Consider the following 23,114-nt stretch of genomic DNA (forward strand, 5'->3'; position numbering starts at 1 on the left):
CCATTAACCTCACTTTCTACATATTTCCTCCCTATAAATCCTTGATCCATGTCTGCTTAGATAAGATCACCGTCTAGAGGTCCAGATCTTGCCAAACGTCACGGTCTGAACCGTACTTACTCTATCGGAAAACAGACCACCTAACACCCCTTCATCCTACATCGGTTCCAAATCCATTTTATCACGTATCAATGCTGTAATGTGGTCACTGAGCACCACCTTATAATTTGAAGTGAAGTCCACCATGTAACGAGACTTAAAATTACTGATTTATTACCTGATATAAAACACCTTTCTGACAGAGTCTGATCAGGAGCAAACAGGAATGCAACATGAAAGTATCTGATCGGTTTGTTTCATCTCATGTAAAGGAAAACACTGGGCAACTCTCTCTCTCTCTGGGAAGATGACGGAATGGGATTAGGAATCCGGCTTAATGTGCGGAACGGATTTGTTTACATCATTCAGACGAGTAGCTGTGAATCACAAGTCCCTTCTTATTTACTTATTATTGCTGGCACGATAGGAGTGTTAAATTAGCGTCCGGAACAAATTCTTGGAATTTTAATTTGAAGGCTCAAATTAAAGTGCTTTGGAAAAGTTTTAAAAATAAAAACAAAAATTCGTTGAATTATTAATTTCAAGTTTATAGATAAAAAAGCTTTATTCTGAGAAACATTTTTGCCAATATCCGGTTTTCCCAAATTCTAAACTTACAGTCAAGATCTCTCGAACAATCCCACACATTTGATCTACCATCTGAATTCTTGCACAGTCTCAAACTGGAATTACGATCATGAAACTCGTCCCTGCTTACAGCCGGAAGTTATAATGAATTGCCCGAAGAAAGAAAGTGAGATGATCAGGGGAAAGCGGCAAATGGTTTACAATATGATCCGTCTATCGGCTCTGAGCAAACATGCTCACCCACCCAGCCAATGGGAGGCCTGGAAACTAATCACGTGATATCAGGGGGCCTATCAAAGGAAAGAGTTTGTGTCTAGCAACTGATAAAGAAAAGGAGGGCTGACTTGTTGCGTCTAGTTTAGTTCAAAGACTAGGGCTGGCAGGAGGCGACCTGCTTGCAACATTCCAAATCTTATTATTACGTATTTTTAGATCACACCAAAGCAGAATATACCACCCAATCACCTCACCGTCACAACCCCACGTGACGAGTCGGTAACCAATAGCAACCCCTAATCCCAGCACGCGGTGCCCCGAACGAGTGCTAAAGCCACGTACCTGCACTTTTTGGGGTAGAAACTCCGATCTAAAAACAGACACAAACAGACTGAACCCCCTGGTACGGGGACTCCCCGAACTATTCCTGGAATGGATCCAAGCTGTTGTTATTACATCAGGTTAGATAGGTAGAACGTTAGGGCACTTCAGGCTAGCTACACGCCGATATAATAGTGGTCCCCCACGCTAATTCCACTTGAAACACCTACCGGTCATAGCAGTGGGGAGACAACAGTCAAACAGCTCCAAAAAGGGCGTGAGGTAATCGAATGAGATGTTGCAGTTTGGAAATATGCAGCTGGGGGAATTAAGAATCATGATAGCTTGCCCTGCGTACTGATTGAATAAGATTGAAAGGGATAAGGTAGTGGTATGCCGGTGTGATGGAACCTCTGTTTCTTTCCGTATCAGCCGAGTTGTATGTGATAGATCACAAGCGGAATCAGAGGGAAACAAGGGGTTTTAAACAGATTTGAGGTTTTGGAGGGGGTCATGCTGCTCTTGTTCAAAGCTCTGTGAATGTCAGGTTGTAGTTATGATATATGTTTCTGTAGCCATAGTAACGGTATGTGAATTTTACCAACTGTAATTTTATGTTAAAATATTCAAAATACCCCCTTTTCGCCCCGTGGCAAGCTTTTAAGAAGGAACGTTATTCATCTTTCAGGCCATTAGACAAGGTATTCACTTAAATATGCGTTAAAAATAGCGCATTTTGTTTGAACAAATGTGGCACAAATTTCAATGACGACAACTTTGAGGTTACTGTCGTTGTAAAAGCAAATATTATCGCCGTTTGTCGGCAGCCTTATTCCTTCATCCAATTTTAATTACAGAGGTTATCTTTTTCATAGAGTTAAGAACATGACATCCCTAGAACTTCACACGTGATCCTCGCGTGATTACCATGAAAACCACAGCGTATCAAGATACAAGATACGTATCTCTTTTTCCCACTGAACTCCAAATTTGATGCTTGCTGTAAAATCAATCCCATCTGTAAACACAACTGTGATAAGCTGCGCTAAAACAGGGTCTAATAATAGTTTGTAGTAGATCACGTGATGTAAATACTACCATCTGATTGGTCAGAACCCTGTCAACTAAGGAGATGTATTCTGGATCAAAAGCCAATTAAATCAGCATCATTATTGCAACTGTGAGATCCGGATAGCTTGTTATTTACATTTATTCAACTTGTGCGTGATAGGTACCCAGTTATGTGCACGCGTGCAACTTATCAATGTTAATTGGCAGGTAAATGGGTACATGTTTTTTAGGTATGCAATAAGCACGGGACTAAATTGGAATGGGAAAACTGAAACTGATAATGCTACTTGGATGTAAAACCTTTTCACATGAAAACAATTGTTATTTGAGAGGTCTTGGATGGACGATGTTATGAATCACTTATCACTCATATGTTTCAAGAAACACTTTACTTTAAGTCGCATTTTTAGACTAGAGATTGACACAGGGATCGAACATTAAAGACTACCAGACATTTTAAAATGTTTCTGTCTGAACTATTATTATAGAGGCACCCTTTTAATCTAGATCACGTACCACTTTTAATTCGGTAATCCCCATTTACCAATAACAACTATAAAGCAAGGCAAACCTTATTAGCAATGTAAGATCTAACCTTAGCCCGGCAATTAATCGCTAACCTTAAGTGTAAATTTATTTTAATTACCCAAATATTCCAAAAATGCGGTCACATTCTTTTAGTATCGGTAAATAATATATAATATATTATACTGATCACAGCTCCAGAGGAACTAAAACTATTCCCCTAGTCAATAAGTCACAGTGCCTTCCAGTCCGTCATTGATTCTCCTTCCATAATTAACGTATTTAGAATGAGCATGAAATTCAACAACTGTAAAATTAAAACCCGGATTCTCCACCGGAATTAAGGGAGCAAAGAGTTCAAAAGTGTAACGGAGTACCAAAATGTAGGGAAAAAACAATAAAAAACAGTGCAGTGCAGTTGAAAAAGACATTATTCACTAACAACAACCTAATGTAAACAGTGTGACACACGATAAAGCAAAAATTTACAGTCATTATCTGCCAATCAATAAATGGGTATTTAATTACTAAAACTTAGCTGGTAAGCCTATTGTGTTATGTGACCCTGTGGGATTTTCTCATCATTTCCCTCCCTGCCTTACACTCAGTGTGTTGCATTGTTTCTATTGTTCTCTTTTCTCAGCTCTCCGAGTAACGCCAAGTTGTGTTTTATAGTTTTGGGTTGAGTGTTTCACATAGCAACCCAAATTTTTGTATCAGTGTTTTGAGAAACGCATGTTATTTTGAGATGTTGCAGTGTTTGTGTTCAGGTGTTTGGTGGTTAAGAAGGTGGTTGGAGTAACCACATGGTGACCACATGGTGACCATATGGTAACCACATGGTGACCACAAAAATGTCACAACAAACGCACAGTCTGTAGAAAAGTCTGGACAATATTCTGAATCACACGTTTTTAAAGATAAATTCGGAGAAACAACCTAATATTACCTGATGACCGACCCGAAGGGACTGCTACTATTTCTGACTACACGCCAAAAACGTATAATAACCGGTCAAACTTCTGCCAGTTATCAGTTTCACACTGAAATTAACACCACAAATTTCACGAGCAGCGCTATTTCGTGCACCCGCCACAGATACTGTATTCTACCTCTATCTGTATTGTATCATAGCTATTATCCTACAAATGAGTCAATTCGTCGATCCCTTAAATTCGTGTGATCCTTAGGCCCGATATTTCTAGATTAGAAAGCAAATAGTGAAGTAGACAGCAGACAGTTGACTGGCATTCTCTGCATTCTTGACATTCTTCCACCAATAACCAATAATCGTTTTGATCCATCCAATCATTAACATTCACAACATCCTCAAAACGCTGAACTCTAATTTCCCGCCACATCTCAATAAAAACAACTCTAATTATCACTAATATTTAACACGTTGCAAATTGCTATCCTATGCTGTCTGCAACGTAGATCAGCTTGTCAACCAACTTTGTTATTCTTAGTGTGCAAGCAATCACAACTTCATTAATCCTCTCAATCCTGTCTGACACAATATAATGTCTGTATTAAACACTATTTTCACCGGATTTTGGTAACTCCGAGATTTGGGATTACATTTTCACGGACTCAACCCTATCAGTATTTTGTACCCTTTTTATTGTTCTTAGGAGATGAATCGTATCGGTATTGGTTTCCTATAATCGACGGCTGTAAATCCCCTTAAAACTTTTCATTCACATCCATGAAATTTTTAATCTGACCAGGGAATCTCAAAGGGTCTCCCACGTGCGTGACCCCGAACCACGTGGTCATGGGAACCAATCTGTGAACCTTATTGACACCACGTGACCAGTCGTGGACCAATCACTGTAGTGATGGTAACCAGATGACAGTCAAAAGGACCGCGAAAGATCAAAGTTGTGAGGGGGCACCGTGTCGCCTTTGGGTACCAAGTACACATAATAGATGGTGAGGTTTTGGGGCACAAACATGCGTGAATTATAGACTTGTATAAGTCGTTGTTTCTCAGTTGGTCACGGATCAGTTCGTGTCAAATATACTGCTTGGACAGCTGGGAGAGGTTCTAAACAGTTGAAACTGATGGATAGAAGGGTTCAGAGGGCAGGGGGAGAGGGGGAGAGGGTGAAGGGTTGGTCCCGTGGGTTTCACAGGTGTGGATAATCTCATTGTGTTGAGAAATGTAGTTTTTGAGTAGTGTTATGAGGTCTGATGTGGTGAACAGTGTTGCAGTCAGGTTTACACTGTATTGCAGGTACGAATAACAGAAATAAAGCTTTCCTTTTTTGCTACATTCTTTTTGTAACTTATTATTGATGGACTAAGGCCAAGGGAGGAGGCTACTTTTTATTAAATTAATTTCAATGCAAACCCCGTCATGAGTGTTAAATTGTATGTTAATACTAGTGTTGAAAGTGTTAAACCAGCACTAAGGCCAGTGCACCACTGCATAAAAGCAGCAATTTCACGAAATTTACACATTTAACAACACCTAGCTCACAAATTGCACCGTTTAGAACTGCCAACTGATAATCGCTAGTGCTCCGAGCCTTTTAGAATCATCCTCAAATTCAGCGGTTTGCAGGCCTGGACATTCAACTTAATCCTCGGTGTAAAGCAACAGTCATCTCTTGGGGCCATACTATCTAGAGTAAGGGTCATAACATTATTTTTATAGTCTACAGCCAGTGTCCAGTATTCCCGTTTGGAGTCGGGTTTTCCAACAATAAACCGATTTAGAAGTCTCTAACCAACCAGATTTCTAACGGATCTGTTAGTTAGAGTGTTAGACGGTTGATCATGATTCGCTCCTAAAATGCCGGTTTTTTCTCCTTTGCCTTGGCTACCTCTACAGCACGTCGATAGAAGCCCAATCCAGTGCTTGGAATATCAATTGGCAAGCTCACGAAGTTCAAAGCCTCTCCAGCAGACAGTTTAATTGCCGTACACACTCGCGTGATACCTCCGTGCTCTCTGATTGGCTGCTTCGCACTATCCTGTGCTGTGATTGGCTGAGCTGGCTTGTCGCGAGTTCAGCTAGCTCATCGTACCTTCCCCATCACAAAATTATTATCGAACAAAAATATGCTTTTCAGAGCGGCGAGTAGTGAACGCTATTATTCTGTTGGACGCTGAATAAGCGATAAGTATACACTTGGACACTACATACTTGGTAATGCTAATATTATACATGTCCTCCAACTCTCTCTCTTTCAAAGAGAAAATCTCTATTTATAGGTAGCCAGCATGATGGATATTCTTCCCAAATACTTTCTCAAATACTTGACATGCTTTCTAAAACTTAAAACGCTTTTTGAAAGAGTGTTTAACGTCCCCTTCCTCAGCACGTTTCAAATAGCACTAGACGGGATAATACATTATGTAGCATAGGTATTCGGAGAATGAGTTGGTCTGCACTCGAATTTAAACGTAGGGACGTGGGAAGATAACTCATCGTGTTGCTCAATACAACCCACACCTCTGGGGGATGTTAGGTTGGGAGGTGCTCGTGAGTGGTAGTGAGTGAAGTTGTGGGGGACCTACTATTCAGTGAAACAGTGGGGACCTACTTTTATTATTCCACGTCTTTTCGTTAAGACTTTTAGGGTTAGGGATACGCCAAGCGTCAGGCTTGGTTTAAGATGTAAGGACTTTAGATCATCTGTGCTCAAATTGCATTCAGTAAGACCGTGTACTTGATGGGGGTTAGCGGATATTTCTAAAGATGATTAAAAGAAGACTCTTTTACTACTTTTACTACGTCAAATTCTATTGAGTGTATCTGGTAAGGACCTTTTAAAAAATGAAGAAATGGGTCGAGTCAAAGGAAGTCTAAACGGCAAGCATAGTGAAGAAATGAGCTGTTTAAGAAATGAGCTGTTTAAGAGTTCAGGGTTAAGCAAGATTTCTGTTGTATCCTAGTATTGCGGCCTCGTTTACACTGAACACGACAGATTTCAAAAAATATCATTAAAAAAAAAGGTGGTTTAGAAGGAATTGAAGCATCCCTTGCCCCCTAAATAAGGAATCCCCTTCCCTAGATAAGGAATCCCCTTCCCTAAATAAGGAACCCCTTCCCTAAATAAGGAATCCCCTTCCCTAAATAAGGAATCCCCTTCCCTAGATAAGGAATCCCCTTCCCTAGATAAGGAATCCCCTTCCCTAGATAAGGAATCCCCTTCCCTAAATAAGGAACCCCTTCCCTAAATAAGGAATCCCCTTCCGTAGATAAGGAATCCCCTTCCCTAGATAAGGAATCCCCTTCCCTAGATAAGGTCACCAACCTGAAGGTGGGGAGCATAAAATCCTTGCCGATAGTGAGATGGTCAGAGTCATGGACGGTAATTACTTCCTCGGACACTCAATGTTCTTTCCTCATTGTCAATAACCAGTCTGAAAATATTCCACAATTAGGCCATTTATTAATGTAACGAGAAAAGTGCGGGAAAAGTGTGGAAAAGGAATTAGCTGTAATAGGTGCTAATCTGTGATTGTAAGGATAATTATGTGAAGAATACTGAAACGTGAGGTTTGAAATGGACATTGAAGAGCTAGGTCAGACTCTGAATATCATTCGTGAAAATGTATGTCCTTCCAAATTCACTTGGACCTCTATTTGTGCACTCAGCCGATTGATATCAAAATGACGCAATGAAAAGCTAATACCAAAGCAGCTGATGTTTCCTGCATTTTTGCCTATCGTGGTGATTTAGTTCATATTTTCCTGTTAAACCGTCTTACGAAAGAAACGTCATCTGTTTTGGCAGTTTAGTAAGCAATTCCGTCACCATGTTGTCTTTGATCACATCATCAGGTTTGTATTCTAACGATGATGGGATCCTGCTTACCAAATAGCATAAATATACGATGAGAAATTTCAAACCTCCTTTGAGGCCGTCCATTATTAACCGGCCAAGTTGGCAAATAGCAGAGCGTACTACGGTAGTTTTCACGGCTGTAAATTGGCCGTATAATAAAGTACACATACCTTACATAAGAGTTAATATACCCGCAACGTTCTGTATTATTATTACCCTGAGTGACCCTGTCTGCTTACCTATTAGCCTAACTATTATCGAGCTTTTTAGCTTACGACAACAGTTTTTTCTATCCCTACCGGTGTATCAGAACAACATCAACAAAATGTACCACGTGATAGGATGGTCACGTGCAGCGCGGATCACGTGGTCTCGATTCGTAGACAGGCCTTGATTAGCGAGCAATTGTGGCAATAGCTCACCTTGCTGCCAGCAATTACACGTGCTATCGCCATGACAACACGTGATTCAACCATAAAATCACGTGACAGCAGTTGGACCAATACCAGACCAGGGGCTCGGTCGTTAACCAATGAGATCGCCGCTCCTTCTCCGTCTAGACTCGCATTTTTTCGAAGTTAGACGTCCGATCGAACGGTTTTGGACTCCCGCAAAGCGTTTTGCTTTACGAAAAACATCTCTAGGCTCACAAACGTAGCGATATAATGTTTGTATGTGAACACAGCAGATAAAGGGCGTGAGATAAAGCACTGTGTGGGAGGAGGCGGTGATTGCCTGCGGAGGTGCAGGATCTATTTTTAGAAACTGTTGAGTTCGTGACGTGTCCGACCCGGGCACGGGGAGTTTACCTAAACTGCTTAAACGGGTAGATAAGGTAATAGTGACGAGAGGGTGTATTGCAGTCAATTAATGGTAGGATGAAAAATAGAGTGCGGAGTGTGCAGACGTTTTCAGCGACAGCTTCAGGACTGATTGTTGCTGATGGGGGAGATTACAGCGAGGATTCGGAATCCGGATCAAATTTTATCCGGTCGAGCTATATTCTGGACTTTTATTGGGGGCATCTTTCTTTCAGGTAAGACTCATTCCAGAAAACTTTTCGATTTTTCCAACGAGTTCTATGTTTCAACCCTCATTTGCGTCACAAATACGTCATCAAGACGTCACAAGATTACCTTAGCTTTAGCTTGCAGTTGATTTTATTTTTATATTTACTTAGTGTGAAGGATCAACCATTATTTATTGATATTGTTGAATTATAATAATATGATAAAATTGATATAATAAAATTGATGTATTTCTAATATCCTATTGAAGTATTGAGGCACATGCTACCCCATTGCGGGTTTACTACTACAAGTCAGATCATCTAACACAATAATAAGAACACAAATATACGTCGCAATGACAACAATCACGTGACCAGCATTTTGATGTGCACCCAAAAACAAACCCACGTGATAATGGGCGCGTGTTACCATAACAACAGTTCGCCCACGTGACCTACAACTGATAAGCATGTCACGTGACTTGTAACTGATGAGCAGTACGTTGGGGGTGCAGGGTGTTGTATACCATTGCTTGTTTAGGACGTGGACTGATTAATTGCTTGTTTTGATCGTGCACTAGGAGGTGGGTCGGGCACGGGTAGGGCTATTCTTACTTACTTCTACTTTACCGGTTATTGAACGGGTGGAGTACCTGGAGTGTTAATTGTGCACGTGTCAACTAATTGCGCACGTGTCAACTAATTGTGCACGTGTCTGTCAATTAGGCACGTGTTTAAGTGCAATATTCCATGCTCTAACTGGTTCTAACAGATATAAAATCCAGTTCTGTAATTAGTTTGACAGTGAACAGTGACTGAACTGAGGGAATATACGTTAGTTATTCAGTAAAAACTGATGACACAACGCAGCTAATAATACTACTAGATAGAGTAAGCCAATCAGTAAATGTGATGTGATGTCACCGATTGAGGGAATCATGTGAACCAGGGCCGGAAGTGCAGCCTCGCAAGCATGACCGCACTGAAGTTGGGGTGATGCGGTGCGCGTAACCTCAGGTTAGCCAACAGAGCACTTTCGCTAAACCGCACATATTGTGCTGTAAGGTGATGTTATTGGTTTCGGATTCTAACTGCTGTCAGATAAAAGGAACAGATAATTTGACTTTATACTCAAGGATAATTCTCCGGTACTAATATTTCGGGATTTCGGTTGAAAACAAACTGCAACCTAGTTTTGTAGGAAGATCAAATTTCGGGAATCCATCTATTCGTTTTGATAATGATACACAAAGGGAGATGAAGCTCTAACTTCACTGACTACAGATATACAAAGGGAGATGAAGCTCTAACATCACTGACTACAGATATACAAAGGGAGATGAAGCTCTAACATTACTGACTACAGATACACAAAGGGAGATAAAGCTCTAACATTACTGACTACAGATACACAAAGGGAGATGAAGCTCTAACATCACTGACTACAGATATACAAAGGGAGATGAAGCTCTGGCATCACTGACTACAGATATACAAATGGATCTACATAGCTATTATAGTAGTCTAGCACTGATTCAGGTGGTATGAGTATTAGTATGAGTATGATAGAATCAGGAATACTGGTGAACGCCGACCGGACGGTTTGACCGGTTCTTTAAATTTTCTTTAACGGTTCCTAACCAATGATTTCCTTATTATAGAATTATAACCTGTTACTTATACGTTCTAAGAACCCTCCTTCAGATCAGAGTACTGTAACATCTCCTACTTCTCAGATCAAGGAAAGCAAGCCACACTCCTCCTCCCCCAAGCCACATTACTATACCCACCACCACTACACTACCCCCACTACTATCCCCAATATAGCTATTGTCCCCTTATAGAGCTATTCTCCCCCAATATTTCCAGAAAGTGCACTTTCTTCCTGCTGCACACGTCCTATCACACTTGACATTGCCACTGTCACCAACACAATTACCAGAAGAACCCAAACCCACATATCATTATTATTATCTACCTCCTCACAACATCTCATACCCGGAACCGTACAGAGGGACGGTTCCGGCACGAGACGGGACGGATATAGCCCCCCTCCACTCCGGTGACAGGCCCCTCAACAACTGTGCGAACTCCCTCATCCTCATCATTGCCACACATGAAGAGAGGCTGAAAGCCAGGATCTTCCGATCTTATCAAAGTTAATTAGCCGGTGACAGCAGCATTATGCAATATAATCGTAGGATTTCCATCTCAGAGGTCCCTTTCTACAGAGTGTTGAAGATTGTTGACAGGGAGCGGGAGAGGACCTGCACGCGTCACACTTCATATCACGGCAGAGGGATATCTTTAGAGCGCTCTGAGACGTGCTCCGCTCTATATCGGGGGAGATAGTAGAGCAAGAGCTGTTGATTGGCTGGCGATAAAACCAGGGGCTTGTGATTGGTTGATGATAGTGGATGCTGTCTGTGATTGGTTGTTGGTGGAATCCCAGATCTCTGATTGGCTGTTGGGGAGAAGAGACGAGGAGAGCTGGTCGGCTGAAGAAGGTGGGGTAGACTTAGTGAAGACCTCGAAATAGACACTGTTAGAAACCTTGTCAAATAGTGAGAGTTGTAGAATCAGGGGTGATAAGCAGTATAGGAGCTAGAATTAGCTGACACGCGTTCGCACTGTAATGATCTTTATCTTTAGTTCAAGCAGCCCATAGCTCCCTCACACTGCCCGGGGTACTGTAGGTGTTGAGAAATGTTCTAATCTCTCGGGTAGGAGAGGGAGGAGAGTGTGATTCCGAGAAAGAGTTTAGTTTACCAGTGGAATCAGTCTGTAGCTGGTAGGAGAGGGAGGAGAGTGTGATTCCGAGAAAGAGTTTAGTTTACCAGTGGAATCAGTCTGTAGCTGGTAGGAGAGGGAGGAGAGTGTGATTCCGAGAAAGAGTTTAGTTTACCAGTGGAATCAGTCTGTAGCTGGTAGGAGAGGGAGGAGAGTGTGATTCCGAGAAAGAGTTTAGTTTACCAGTGGAATCAGTCTGTAGCTGGTAGGAGAGGGAGGAGAGTGTGATTCCGAGAAAGAGTTTAGTTTACCAGTGGAATCAGTCTGTAGCTGGGAGAGTGTGATTCCGAGAAAGAGTTTAGTTTACCAGTGGAATCAGTCTGTAGCTGGTAGGAGAGGGAGGAGAGTGTGATTCCGAGAAAGAGTTTAGTTTACCAGTGGAATCAGTCTGTAGCTGGTAGGAGAGGGAGGAGAGTGTGATTCCGAGAAAGAGTTTAGTTTACCAGTGGAATCAGTCTGTAGCTGGTAGGAGAGGGAGGAGAGTGTGATTCCGAGAAAGAGTTTAGTTTACCAGTGGAATCAGTCTGTAGCTGGGAGAGTGTGATTCCGAGAAAGAGTTTAGTTTACCAGTGGAATCAGTCTGTAGCTGGTAGGAGAGGGAGGAGAGTGTGATTCCGAGAAAGAGTTTAGTTTACCAGTGGAATCAGTCTGTAGCTGGGAGAGTGTGATTCCGAGAAAGAGTTTAGTTTACCAGTGGAATCAGTCTGTAGCTGGGAGAGTGTGATTCCGAGAAAGAGTTTAGTTTACCAGTGGAATCAGTCTGTAGCTGGGAGAGTGTGATTCCGAGAAAGAGTTTAGTTTACCAGTGGAATCAGTCTGTAGCTGGGAGAGTGTGATTCCGAGAAAGAGTTTAGTTTACCAGTGGAATCAGTCTGTAGCTGGGAGAGTGTGATTCCGAGAAAGAGTTTAGTTTACCAGTGGAATCAGTCTGTAGCTGGTAGGAGAGGGAGGAGAGTGTGATTCCGAGAAAGAGTTTAGTTTACCAGTGGAATCAGTCTGTAGCTGGTAGGAGAGGGAGGAGAGTGTGATTCCGAGAAAGAGTTTAGTTTACCAGTGGAATCAGTCTGTAGCTGGGAGAGTGTGATTCCGAGAAAGAGTTTAGTTTACCAGTGGAATCAGTCTGTAGCTGGTAGGAGAGGGAGGAGAGTGTGATTCCGAGAAAGAGTTTAGTTTACCAGTGGAATCAGTCTGTAGCTGGTAGGAGAGGGAGGAGAGTGTGATTCCGAGAAAGAGTTTAGTTTACCAGTGGAATCAGTCTGTAGCTGGTAGGAGAGGGAGGAGAGTGTGATTCCGAGAAAGAGTTTAGTTTACCAGTGGAATCAGTCTGTAGCTGGTAGGAGAGGGAGGAGAGTGTGATTCCGAGAAAGAGTTTAGTTTACCAGTGGAATCAGTCTGTAGCTGGTAGGAGAGGGAGGAGAGTGTGATTCCGAGAAAGAGTTTAGTTTACCAGTGGAATCAGTCTGTAGCTGGTAGGAGAGGGAGGAGAGTGTGATTCCGAGAAAGAGTTTAGTTTACCAGTGGAATCAGTCTGTAGCTGGTAGGAGAGGGAGGAGAGTGTGATTCCGAGAAAGAGCTTAGTTTACGAGTGGAATCAGTCTGTAGGAGAGTGTGATTCCGAGAAAGAGCTTAGTTTACCAGTGGAATCAGTCTGTAGCTGGGATTCTGAGAGATGAACTGTAGAATTAGTTAGTTTCTGGGTGGAAAGTCATAAGATAAGTTAGTATCTGGAAGAATCAGATTATTAAGCGATCCTCTACAGTCCAATCCTTTCTGATCCATCGGCTAACATAAAACTTGAAAAGTAGTTTAAGAGTGAACCGAGACTGGTCTTCCCGCCAATTAAAGATTATTATGAAGGTTCTTCTTACCAAAAACATGTATAATTATTATTGAACATCCTCGTCTTGTATATATTCCGTTTCTGACCTCATATCTGAATTCTAAGATGGCCAGAGTACGTGACTACGGAAACGTTTCAGCTGCCTGGCCTTTAGCCCACACACCAATCTTAAGTGAGTTTTATGATCGGATAATCGTTTACAATCTGCCGCTGATGTTTTTGGTCATTGGTATGTATTGACATTATTATTGGCATTATTCTCAGATTTCTTGTTAAAAAGATGTGAGATATTACAGTTGCTAAACTTGTCTTGTTATGAAGTGTCTTAAGTAAAACAAGTAAAGTATCTACTAGTAATCTCCATTTAGTAACTTGGTCAGTTCTGAAGAAGAAGGCTGTGTTGCTCACTGGTAGATAACGATAGCACAACCGGTTGTAACCGGATAGTCAGTCCTAATACTGTCAGTTCTCCCGTCCGACTTTTTAATTCACTAATCAATAATCAGGGAACACATTTTCAATTCCTGATCCTTCTAGAAAAATTGAGCAAGAGCCAAAAATGTTTAGTACCCCTTTAGTTGTGATCCTGGTACGCTTTGTAACAATAATATGATAATGGTGTTATAAGTTATTAACTGATTACAACACTTCAATTACTTTTATTAGGGTTTAAAAGAGTAAAAGATTACAGTTCTGCAGACCTTACCCCCTACTGAGCCTTTCATTTGTTTATAAATATAAACATCTGTTTATAAACACCCTGGTTAAACTTACAAGCAAAACAATACCGCTACTTAACACTTCACTCTTAACAGTTATTACATAACCAATTGAATATTAAGTAGTGTTATAATTACCGGCCTGATCATTACCCTCAAACTCTAGTAGCTGTTGACATATTGTTGAAACAAAGGGCACTGATAAGAGAGGAGAGAGAAGGAATTACAGTTCCACTTGTCTACTTAACTGGAGACCGGAGAGAAGAAGAAGAGAAAACAGATTATAACCAGTGATAACACTGTAATAATACCAGGGTAGTTGAATTAGAAGCAGCATGTTTAGTTGGATTTAGCAGTGAGTTAAGGTAAGTGTGAGGAGAGGAGAGGAGAGGTGGAGAGAGGAGAGGTGGTGAGGGGAGGATTAGAGAGGGTTCAATGGTCACCCCGCTGGAGCTGATCTAGTGTTGTGAACAGCAAGCTGGAACTCTCAACCTATCCTCACTTTCCTGCTGATGATGCTGACTGTATTGAGGTCCGTCTCACTCTATTGTGCAGTTGGAACTCTGTAATTTGACGAGCTTTGTTCTAGAAGGTTCCAGAATGTTCTTCTGGTTGGAGGTCGGTTCTAACCTGGGTAGTCTGTACACTGACAGTTAACAAATTAGAGCCCTCCGACCCGTCCTTCTGAACCTGACCGAGGAGTGCTAAAGTCCGAGTGTAGCTTGTCTTGTGAGCGCGGGAAGGGAAAGGGCGGGGAGGAGGAAGAGGAGGAGAAGTAGAGGTTGGAGAGGAAATATGGGGAGTTCCAGAGAAGATATGAAACATTGGGCAAACATATTAGCGACCGGGCTTGTTCCAAAGTTGACTTGTTAGCGGCTGCAGAAGGAAAAGGGGTAGGAGGAAGAGAGAGGAAGTAGAGTCTAAAGAAGAAATATGGGGAAATTCCGGAATAACACGAAACGTCCAACAAAATTACCGAAAATAGGCCTATATATATTATATAAACGTGGATAGAGAAGAGAGGACAGTTCCTACATATCTACAGAAACAATAAGGTGTCCTCGTCTACTCGCGTGGTTCGGACGTTTTGATCGGGTTCAGTTTGGGGTTTAAGTATATATTTATAATCAAGGTAATAGGTATGAAATTGAGATAATCACCAAAACTAAGGTCAAAAACAGGGACACAAAGTCCTAAGTCAGATACAGGGAATCCTAGGGCAGTACTTGCCTGAGCGTGATCCGTGGAAGATGAAAACAGAGACGGTCTGAGAGGAAAAGAAGATATAAACTGTATAAAGCAGTGTCAACAAATTTGTTGCTCAAAATGTCGTATGGAATTATGGATACATTGGAAATTATTACTATCATGATATTTATTGGACTTGGGAAGATAAATATTAATACGACCGGGTGCTTAGGGTAATTGAAATAAATTTGATCGTTATTAGCCTAATCTTGCCCTAATTATAATGTTGTTAGCATGTTAGAAACGATCGTTGCCCGAAAGTTGAATTGCACGTACAATAAAAAATCGTTTTTTGCTCGATTCCAGTTTAAAGTTTATAACTTATATGTATCATAGTTGTTACTTGTTGCACGATTTCTTACAATATTTAATAAATTTTCATCTAAAACTAAGAGTATTTAGAAATATCCCAGAGGGTGTCCAGTACAAGCAGTGAACCGTCAATAATGAGACATAAGTGACTACGCTGACAGACCCAGACCAACTTAATTTGTTTTACAGTAAATCTTTAGAAGTATCCTAGAGGTTGTCAATTCTCAGAATCGAAAGTAGAATGATCAGATATTACTGGCTACGCGATGATGGCTCCAGGCGAACTCTATCTCTGAAAATATTTTCCTCTAAAACCAACAGTCTCAAGAACAAGCACAGAGGTTTCCACGTATGTTTAATGTAAAGTAATCCGACCATAACCAACTAAAATTTCATTTTTCACAAGATCTAAATCCAGGAGTTTTTAGAACTATCCTAGAAGTATTCGAGTATCTGCATTGAAGGTGGTATAATCAGACACTAAAGACTACACTAATCAACTTGTTTCCTTTTTTCACCAGATCGAGATCTTTAGCTCTAAAGTCTTTAGAACTATCAATGAGGTTCTTGATAATGAGCATCGAAACTTAACATAATCAGACATATTAGAGACTTTGCTGATAGCCCCAGACTTCCCCCGTTGACAGCTGAATTGTAAAACTCACAAAGTTACCAATACTTGGTCTTCACCAGGTCAATACTTGGTCTGCACTGGGTCTGAGTCCAATCGGACCCTGATTATCCCAGGCCCCTTGGTGACTCTGTGTACTCTTCACAAGAGGTCTCTTTAAGAAACCCTAGGAAGGATAATAAAAGAGAAAACAGATGATTAAAATAGTCTGAAGACTCACTCACTAGTCCTCGTTTGATGAGGTTGAAGTGGTTGTGCGATAATTTAACGGCTAGATTACAAACCGATTTCTTGACATATATTTCTCGGATTATTATCCTGACTATGGGTTTGTGGGGGTCACGTTAATAATTCTGATATCTCCAACCCTGAACCCTAACAATCGGCACAGGCTCGCAGTTAAATGTGTCGGAGATATATTGGTGTACATGATATCACGTCTACCAAATCTAGCCCTCCCCTCTAAACTAACTCACACCGCATGGAATTCAAATTCTCAAATTTGTTTGCCTCTTTTTTATGGTCTCTCTGAGCAGGCTTTTAATTGCCCTAAATTTACCCTACAATTAAGTCTGTCAAGCGAAATTAAAGGCCGGACGGGAGAAAGGAATTATGTAGAGAGAAAGCTGCACGTGTGAATGACGCGTGCGCATGTTATAGCACGTGCAGATGTTCTCATTTAGACGGAGGAAGGATGGAACTAAACTAAAGTCAGGGTTGGGACTACCAGCTCTGCTGAGATAAGGAAGTTTGCGGAGGTTGAAATTTAAACCTGATCAAAATAACACGTGATCGCAGTATCACGTGACCTCGTGACGTCACACTGACGAGGAGGGTGAGATTTGGTATTAGTTCTCCAGCACACACTGTTTCATGAGAAGTTCAGGAGTTGTTGTGTCTGATTAACTCTGGAGTCTAAACTCTACCTGTAGAGAAACTAATGACTTACTGACAGGGGCACTGACTGAATAATATCCAAGTAATTGATCATCTGGGGTTACTAAGTGTACAAGACGGGAGAAGGCCGAGTCAGATTAACCAAACAAATCAGACTTAGTTCAAGGAGAATCAGGAAGTGTCGTCTGTTACAGAAAGAGCTTTGTGATTTCAGGTCCTTAAGTTTCGTATTCAAATAATGTTGATTTTTATTCTCGGCTATTCACTTTCTAGAGAAATCTCGGGTTTTTTTCTGCGTTAAACCGCTCAAGCTATCGAATTTTTATTGAATTATTACATCTGCTTTGACCTAAAGATTAAAGTAAAATAAGGTCACCGTAATACGTCATCAGAAGTGTGACATCACTCTATTTCACGGGTGCTTCTCTACTTGGCTCCATCCAAGACAGTCTGTTTGGCTGAGCTCCTCTAAATTCCAATCCCATGATGCACTAGTTCAGGTTATCCTCGTATAAACAGCCTCAGCTGAGCTCACCCCTACTTTGTACCTACCGACGTCCGACAGTCACAGTGCAAGACACAGTGCAAATACTTTAGAATGCCTGATTCGCACTTCAAAGGCACCTCGTAAGCATAACATTAAACCAATCATCATAATTTGATACAATCTGTAGCAGCAGCATTTCCTACACATTACTCACACCGCCATGTTTTTCAAACTCCCCCGGTTTGCTTGCTGGACTTTCCAGCTCCCATTAGGCCTGGTTAGTATGTACATGCTTACATAATGATCCCAGCTGGAGAATCACCAGTGGAGAGAGAAGAAGCATTAGTTTGAATTATAACGGTTCTCCAACAACTCATGCATAGTTGCAGGAGCAGAAAACAGGAGAAAGCTTGGACAATCTCCATCATACATAATACAGGGTCCCTGGTGCACACTCTGATAGTCTTTTCAAGATTAGGCCTGTTCCTGCAGCTCTCTGCTGCTACCCCGGCTCATGACGTGTGTTAATCTCCGGCTACAACTGTGTGCAGGAGAGATAATTTAGGAGCAGAGAAAAAGCAGAACGTGACAAAGGGTTTAATGGTTCAGGAAAGCCTGATTAACCAGTCCAGCTGATCTGCTTTACAAAGAAGATGAAAGAGGAGGGTAGAGGAGAGTAGAGGAGAGTAGGCCGCCCGCTCCAGTCTTAAAACGAGGGTAAGTAGCACTTGGAGAGGGGAGGACAATAGTGGCGACGGTACAGGGTCCAGTATTGACAACCACTCCTGCCAAACTGATACATTATTCAGCTGCTACTGGACCAGTGGACCAGTGGAGAATGGCGCTTGTTTGTGCAGAGCTGGGGTTAGAAAGAATGAGGGTACGTGTTTGAGCTAAGTGGAGGATCTTGGCTTGGGGCCAAGAAAACATGCATGCTGTAATCTCACTTTCAAAAAACTGATATTTTGTTAGAATTTTCAAATTGAAGACACTTTCTGTTAATGATTCTTAAACGTATAATCTCAATCTTACTGTTTTCCTCAAACACCAGGTTATCGTAAGAACAGTAACTACAACAGGTTTTATACAGATAGTGTCTACAGTGTGCTCCCCCGGTCACACTGCACCACTATCCTCCAAGTAAACACTCCTTCTCCTTCCTCCCCGATATCCCTGTCTGTTTGTTTTGTTGACACTAAAACTAACAGGTATTTTAAGAGTCTGGTGTACCCCGCTCCACCTCTCTCCCACCCCCTCCAGGATTGGTCCAGCTCACCCCCCTTTGATCAACCGATAAAATTATAATCATTATTAGCGAAACACAGACGATTGATTCTACTCTTTGCTGTCTAAAGTCGAGAAATCAAAGAGGTGAAAGGGTGTCTGGACTGAATACAATCTTGCCTGCATTAAGCCTCGGTAGGTTCAAGCTGGCTGGATGTGGAGATGTGAAATTTTTGTGTTTTCTCGGTGATACGGCCGTGTGGTTCTAAATTAAGGTGACCTTACCAGACTTTAATTCAAACCGAACCTCGGCTTATTAATTATTAAAATCATTCGTAGCAAGTTTATCTCATAAATCTCACGGACAGCAGTTCATTCATTTCGATGCCGGTCGGGATAGCAATTCAAATTTTAGAAATTTCATAATTAAGATTTCCCGCCAGGATCTTCGAACCAAGTTCTGTGGGGGTGTTCCTTAGTCCCTGACATATAAACAGATAACAGAACTGTCCCGTCATTCAAAATATCCACAATTCAGCACCCCGATCAACAAGGAAAGTAGAACCAGCCCCTACAAATAATTGGAGGTGGAGCGAGGGTAATGAGGATATAATGTACCTCACCACACTCTTCGAGCTAGCAAACTAGTGATGAGCTGCAATAGCTGCACCCAGTCGCGAGGGACCGTGAGACACAGGACATGCATTACTGTGTAGTTTTGTCAGATTGATAGGCCCCTAAAAATACATCTTCTTCTTGGTTTTGTAAGAATTCTCCATGATTGCCACACATGGCAACCTACCTCGAGCTCAAGTACCTCTTTTAAGAACATGATCGATCGTGAAGTTTTACATTTTAATATAAATGATTTGACCCTTGATAAGAGGCAGCTCAGGGAACAATGTTACTATACGAGAACAACATGGTTCATTCAGCTGAAACTGATACAGCAATAAACTTCTTGTACACTTTAATACTAATCGGACGAAATGATTTATATGATGATCAATTGGAATTTTGCCAAATCGTTAAGACTACAATGAAAATCGAGTGAAACTCAACCACGGACTATTTTGAGCCCGTAAACATTGAATATTTTCCAAAGATCAATTGTTCTGGTTGGTTAATACTTTATTGTAATCTGTTATCGTATCAAAGTTAGGGCTAAATCTGGCTAAATCTGGCTAAATCTTAACCGGTCCAGAAATAGATTGGTTCCAGATTAATTGAATTAGGGTTTTGTTTTACTCTGTAATTTGGGTGAAGCGATTGAGTTATGAAATGAATTGGCGTTTGGCCAAAATGATTATTGCGGTCGATAATAAGTCTAAGTATACACCACACATGTTCAATCTTTTACAGATAAGAAAAATTCACATCTGAGCATGAAATTGATTGATTTGAACGGAATATGCCGCCAAGCTACCAGAGTTATAGACATCAAGAAACCCTACAAAATCATCATAGACTCACAGCGTGAGAGAGCAAGGTAAAGGTGTAGTAAAGGTGTAGTAAGAGACACTGCAAGCCTCAACCAGGGAGGGAGAGGTGTAGTAAAGGTGTAGTAAGAGACACTGCAAGCCTCAACCAGGGAGGGAGAGACTCACAGCGTGAGAGAGCAAGGTGTAGTAAAGGTGTAGTAAGAGACACTGCAAGCCTCAACCAGGGAGGGAGAGGAACAAACAGGTTCAGAAAACCTCCAGCTCGAAACAAATAAAAGCTGCCACAAAAAACACTGGCCAACCAGCCCTATAGCCTGAGCTCTATTAGCCATATTGAACCGCTTCATTTGATAAACAAGGTGATACATACAGAGTATTTGTAAAGGAGCAAGGCATTAGTAACCTGCCCAGCCTGTCGTAACATTACACACCGCTCATCTGTACTCATAGTTGGAGGTAAAAAGGATGGCACGGAGTTTTCGGACAACAAACTGACACCAAGACAGGGAGGATCTGGGCCAGCGAGCCTCGGCTTAGTTTAGCGAGTCATTTCGTGTAATTGACCGGGTAATGTTGTGACGGTTGTGCTAACTTGATATTGACCATTAGATTCCCATTACTCACTCATTAGCTACTTGTTCGCTAAATATCTACCTTTATTACACAGCGTGGAGCAGCGTGAAGTGTCACGTGATTGTGTTGTGCGTGTCACGTGACCCCTGGTAAAAACACGTGTCACGTGACCCCTTGTAAAAACACGTGTCACGTGACCCCTTGTAAAAACACGTGTCACGTGACCCCTTGTAAAAACACAGCCAGCTCTGGTAAAACCAATAGTCGCGCAATTACGGAGCGGGCACGTGCTGGTTTAGCTAGGTGTTTAGAAATGTGGAGTTTCAGCCGGTGTCACGTGATTGAGTTGTGTGTTTCAGCCTGTAATGTGAGGGAGAGATTTATCAGAGCTAATCGGTGGTATTGGAGAGACTCAAGGGAGGTCCACCAATAAACACGGACCTGATTGCTTCATCTCCTAAGCGTGTAGGGCTGGCAGTATCTCGGGGATAGTGGCAGGTGTAGCATCATCTGCACGTGTAGCACCATCTGTACGTATAATATATGTAAGATGGGAGGTTCTTGACGCGGGAAAACGTTTGGCGGTAACTATATAGGTATAGTCCTACCAACACATTTTATGTTTGACGGTCACTGTATGGGAACAGTCCGTCCAACACGTACGACCAAGAACACATTTTTCTATGTAATGCTCATATATTAGGACGCAATGAAACTACCGGACCACGATGTATATAAAGCTCCGGATGTATATAAAGCTCCGGACTTGTCGTCAATCTAGCCGCGCATAAGTTAGACCAAATGATACCCGGCAAAACCTCAACTTGCTCGAAGTTAAACCCATCCAAAGTTATCCTGTATCCATTTTCAGGTTCGTGTACTGGAGCTGATTTAAAGTTGTGAATTCCGGGCGTTGAAAACAAGATGATTTAATGAGCACAGGAGAGAGATCACAGATTCCTGAGAGGTGCAAATTTCAGTTAATCTGCCACGCCCCAGTTCCACGGTCAGAACCTGAAAATTAGATTAAAAGGTGCTCTCGGGAGTGTAGTCTGTCCGACTGTCAGGCTAGTTCTGTTACTGAGATGGTTATTATCACGTGACCCATTGCTGGAGATAAGGAGGTCAAAATAGTTATCGTCTGTTATTTAATATTGTGTATCGTCCGTAAAACACAATTCTTATGTTCGGTAGGAATTTCGTCGGAAGAATTAATGATCTGAACCTGGTTTTCTAAAACATCTGATTTTTTCTCATAATTTTCAAGTTACTCATGACACTGTTTTGTTATATTATGTTGACAAAAGGGCGGTAATTTATTATTTGTAGACAAGTTTGCACAGTAGGTTTACTAAATGCCGGAAACTCTAATAATAATACATAATAATCAATTAGGATAATACCACCTAATTTAGTGATAACAAGGACCAACAAGGATATATAACTGAAAACAAGAATAGTTTTCGGCATGGAACTGCTTCGACCTGTCCACTTTACTTTGTTGCTCGATTTACTGCGGTTAGCAAATGTTCAGCTAATTTTTTCCCAGAAATTTTGCACAGTTAATATTATTTCTAATTCCTTTAACTTTCTCTCTGATTAATTCAGGATTATACTAAAAATTTAGATCAAATAATAATGTCTAATAAACATTAACATGAACAGAGGATAACTTAACTAACAGTAGAATATGTCAATAATCCGGAGAGAACTCCGAGGAAACTGCGAGAAAACTGTGAGGAAACTCCGCGGAAGCTGTGAGGAAACTGAGAGGAAACTGTGAGGAAACTCCGCGGAAGCTGAGAGGAAACTGTGAAGAAACTGAGAGGAAACTGAGAGGAAACTGTGAGGAAACTCCGCAGAAGCTGAGAGGAAACTGCGAGGAAACTGTGAGGACACTGACATCAGCCAATAACAGCAAGATCAACACAAGACAATCACAAGACCGGATAACTACTGTTTTATCGCTCCCTGGCAGTAATCAACTTTGCCCAAATTGGTATCTAAAACAAGTTGCTGTAGATAACATAGACTTACAAATGGACAGTTTCTAATCTAGAAGGTTTACAGCCAATAATATTAATTAGTTCCATCAGCTATCAAAGCAAAGAGAAAAACGAGATATCAAAATATTTTTACTAATCATGATTGCAAGAGTAAAGGAGTAAGTCCCAAGAGGAGCTTAGCATTTTTTGTTTTTATCAATAAACGTTCAAATTGTACACAAAGTAGTACAAAATTTGATTACAAAAAACATTCGCCGAAAGACCTATACATGCGTTGACAAGTGACAGAGTGTAAACAAAATTAGGGACACTGA

The 23,114-nt window shown here is 41.4% G+C and overlaps 1 protein-coding gene across 1 annotated transcript in view; it reads right to left on the bottom strand.

The window, feature by feature from the left end:
• Window positions 1–20,328, bottom strand: part of LOC134814079 (homeobox protein HMX3-like) — a 35,853-nt gene extending 15,525 nt beyond the window's left edge. The window contains exons 1-2 of the mRNA XM_063822087.1: window positions 20,253–20,328; window positions 7,089–7,197 (exon numbers count right to left, since the gene is read on the bottom strand). Coding sequence (XP_063678157.1) covers window positions 7,089–7,140 — 52 coding nt within the window. The 5' untranslated portion in view covers window positions 7,141–7,197; window positions 20,253–20,328. The remainder of the gene's footprint in view (window positions 1–7,088; window positions 7,198–20,252) is intronic.
• Between the last annotated feature and the right edge of the window lie 2,786 nt (window positions 20,329–23,114).

The sequence above is a fragment of the Bolinopsis microptera genome, chromosome 4 (assembly GCF_026151205.1).
Source record: "Bolinopsis microptera isolate Bmic1 chromosome 4, MBARI_Bmic_1.0, whole genome shotgun sequence".
NCBI lineage: Eukaryota > Metazoa > Ctenophora > Tentaculata > Lobata > Bolinopsidae > Bolinopsis > Bolinopsis microptera.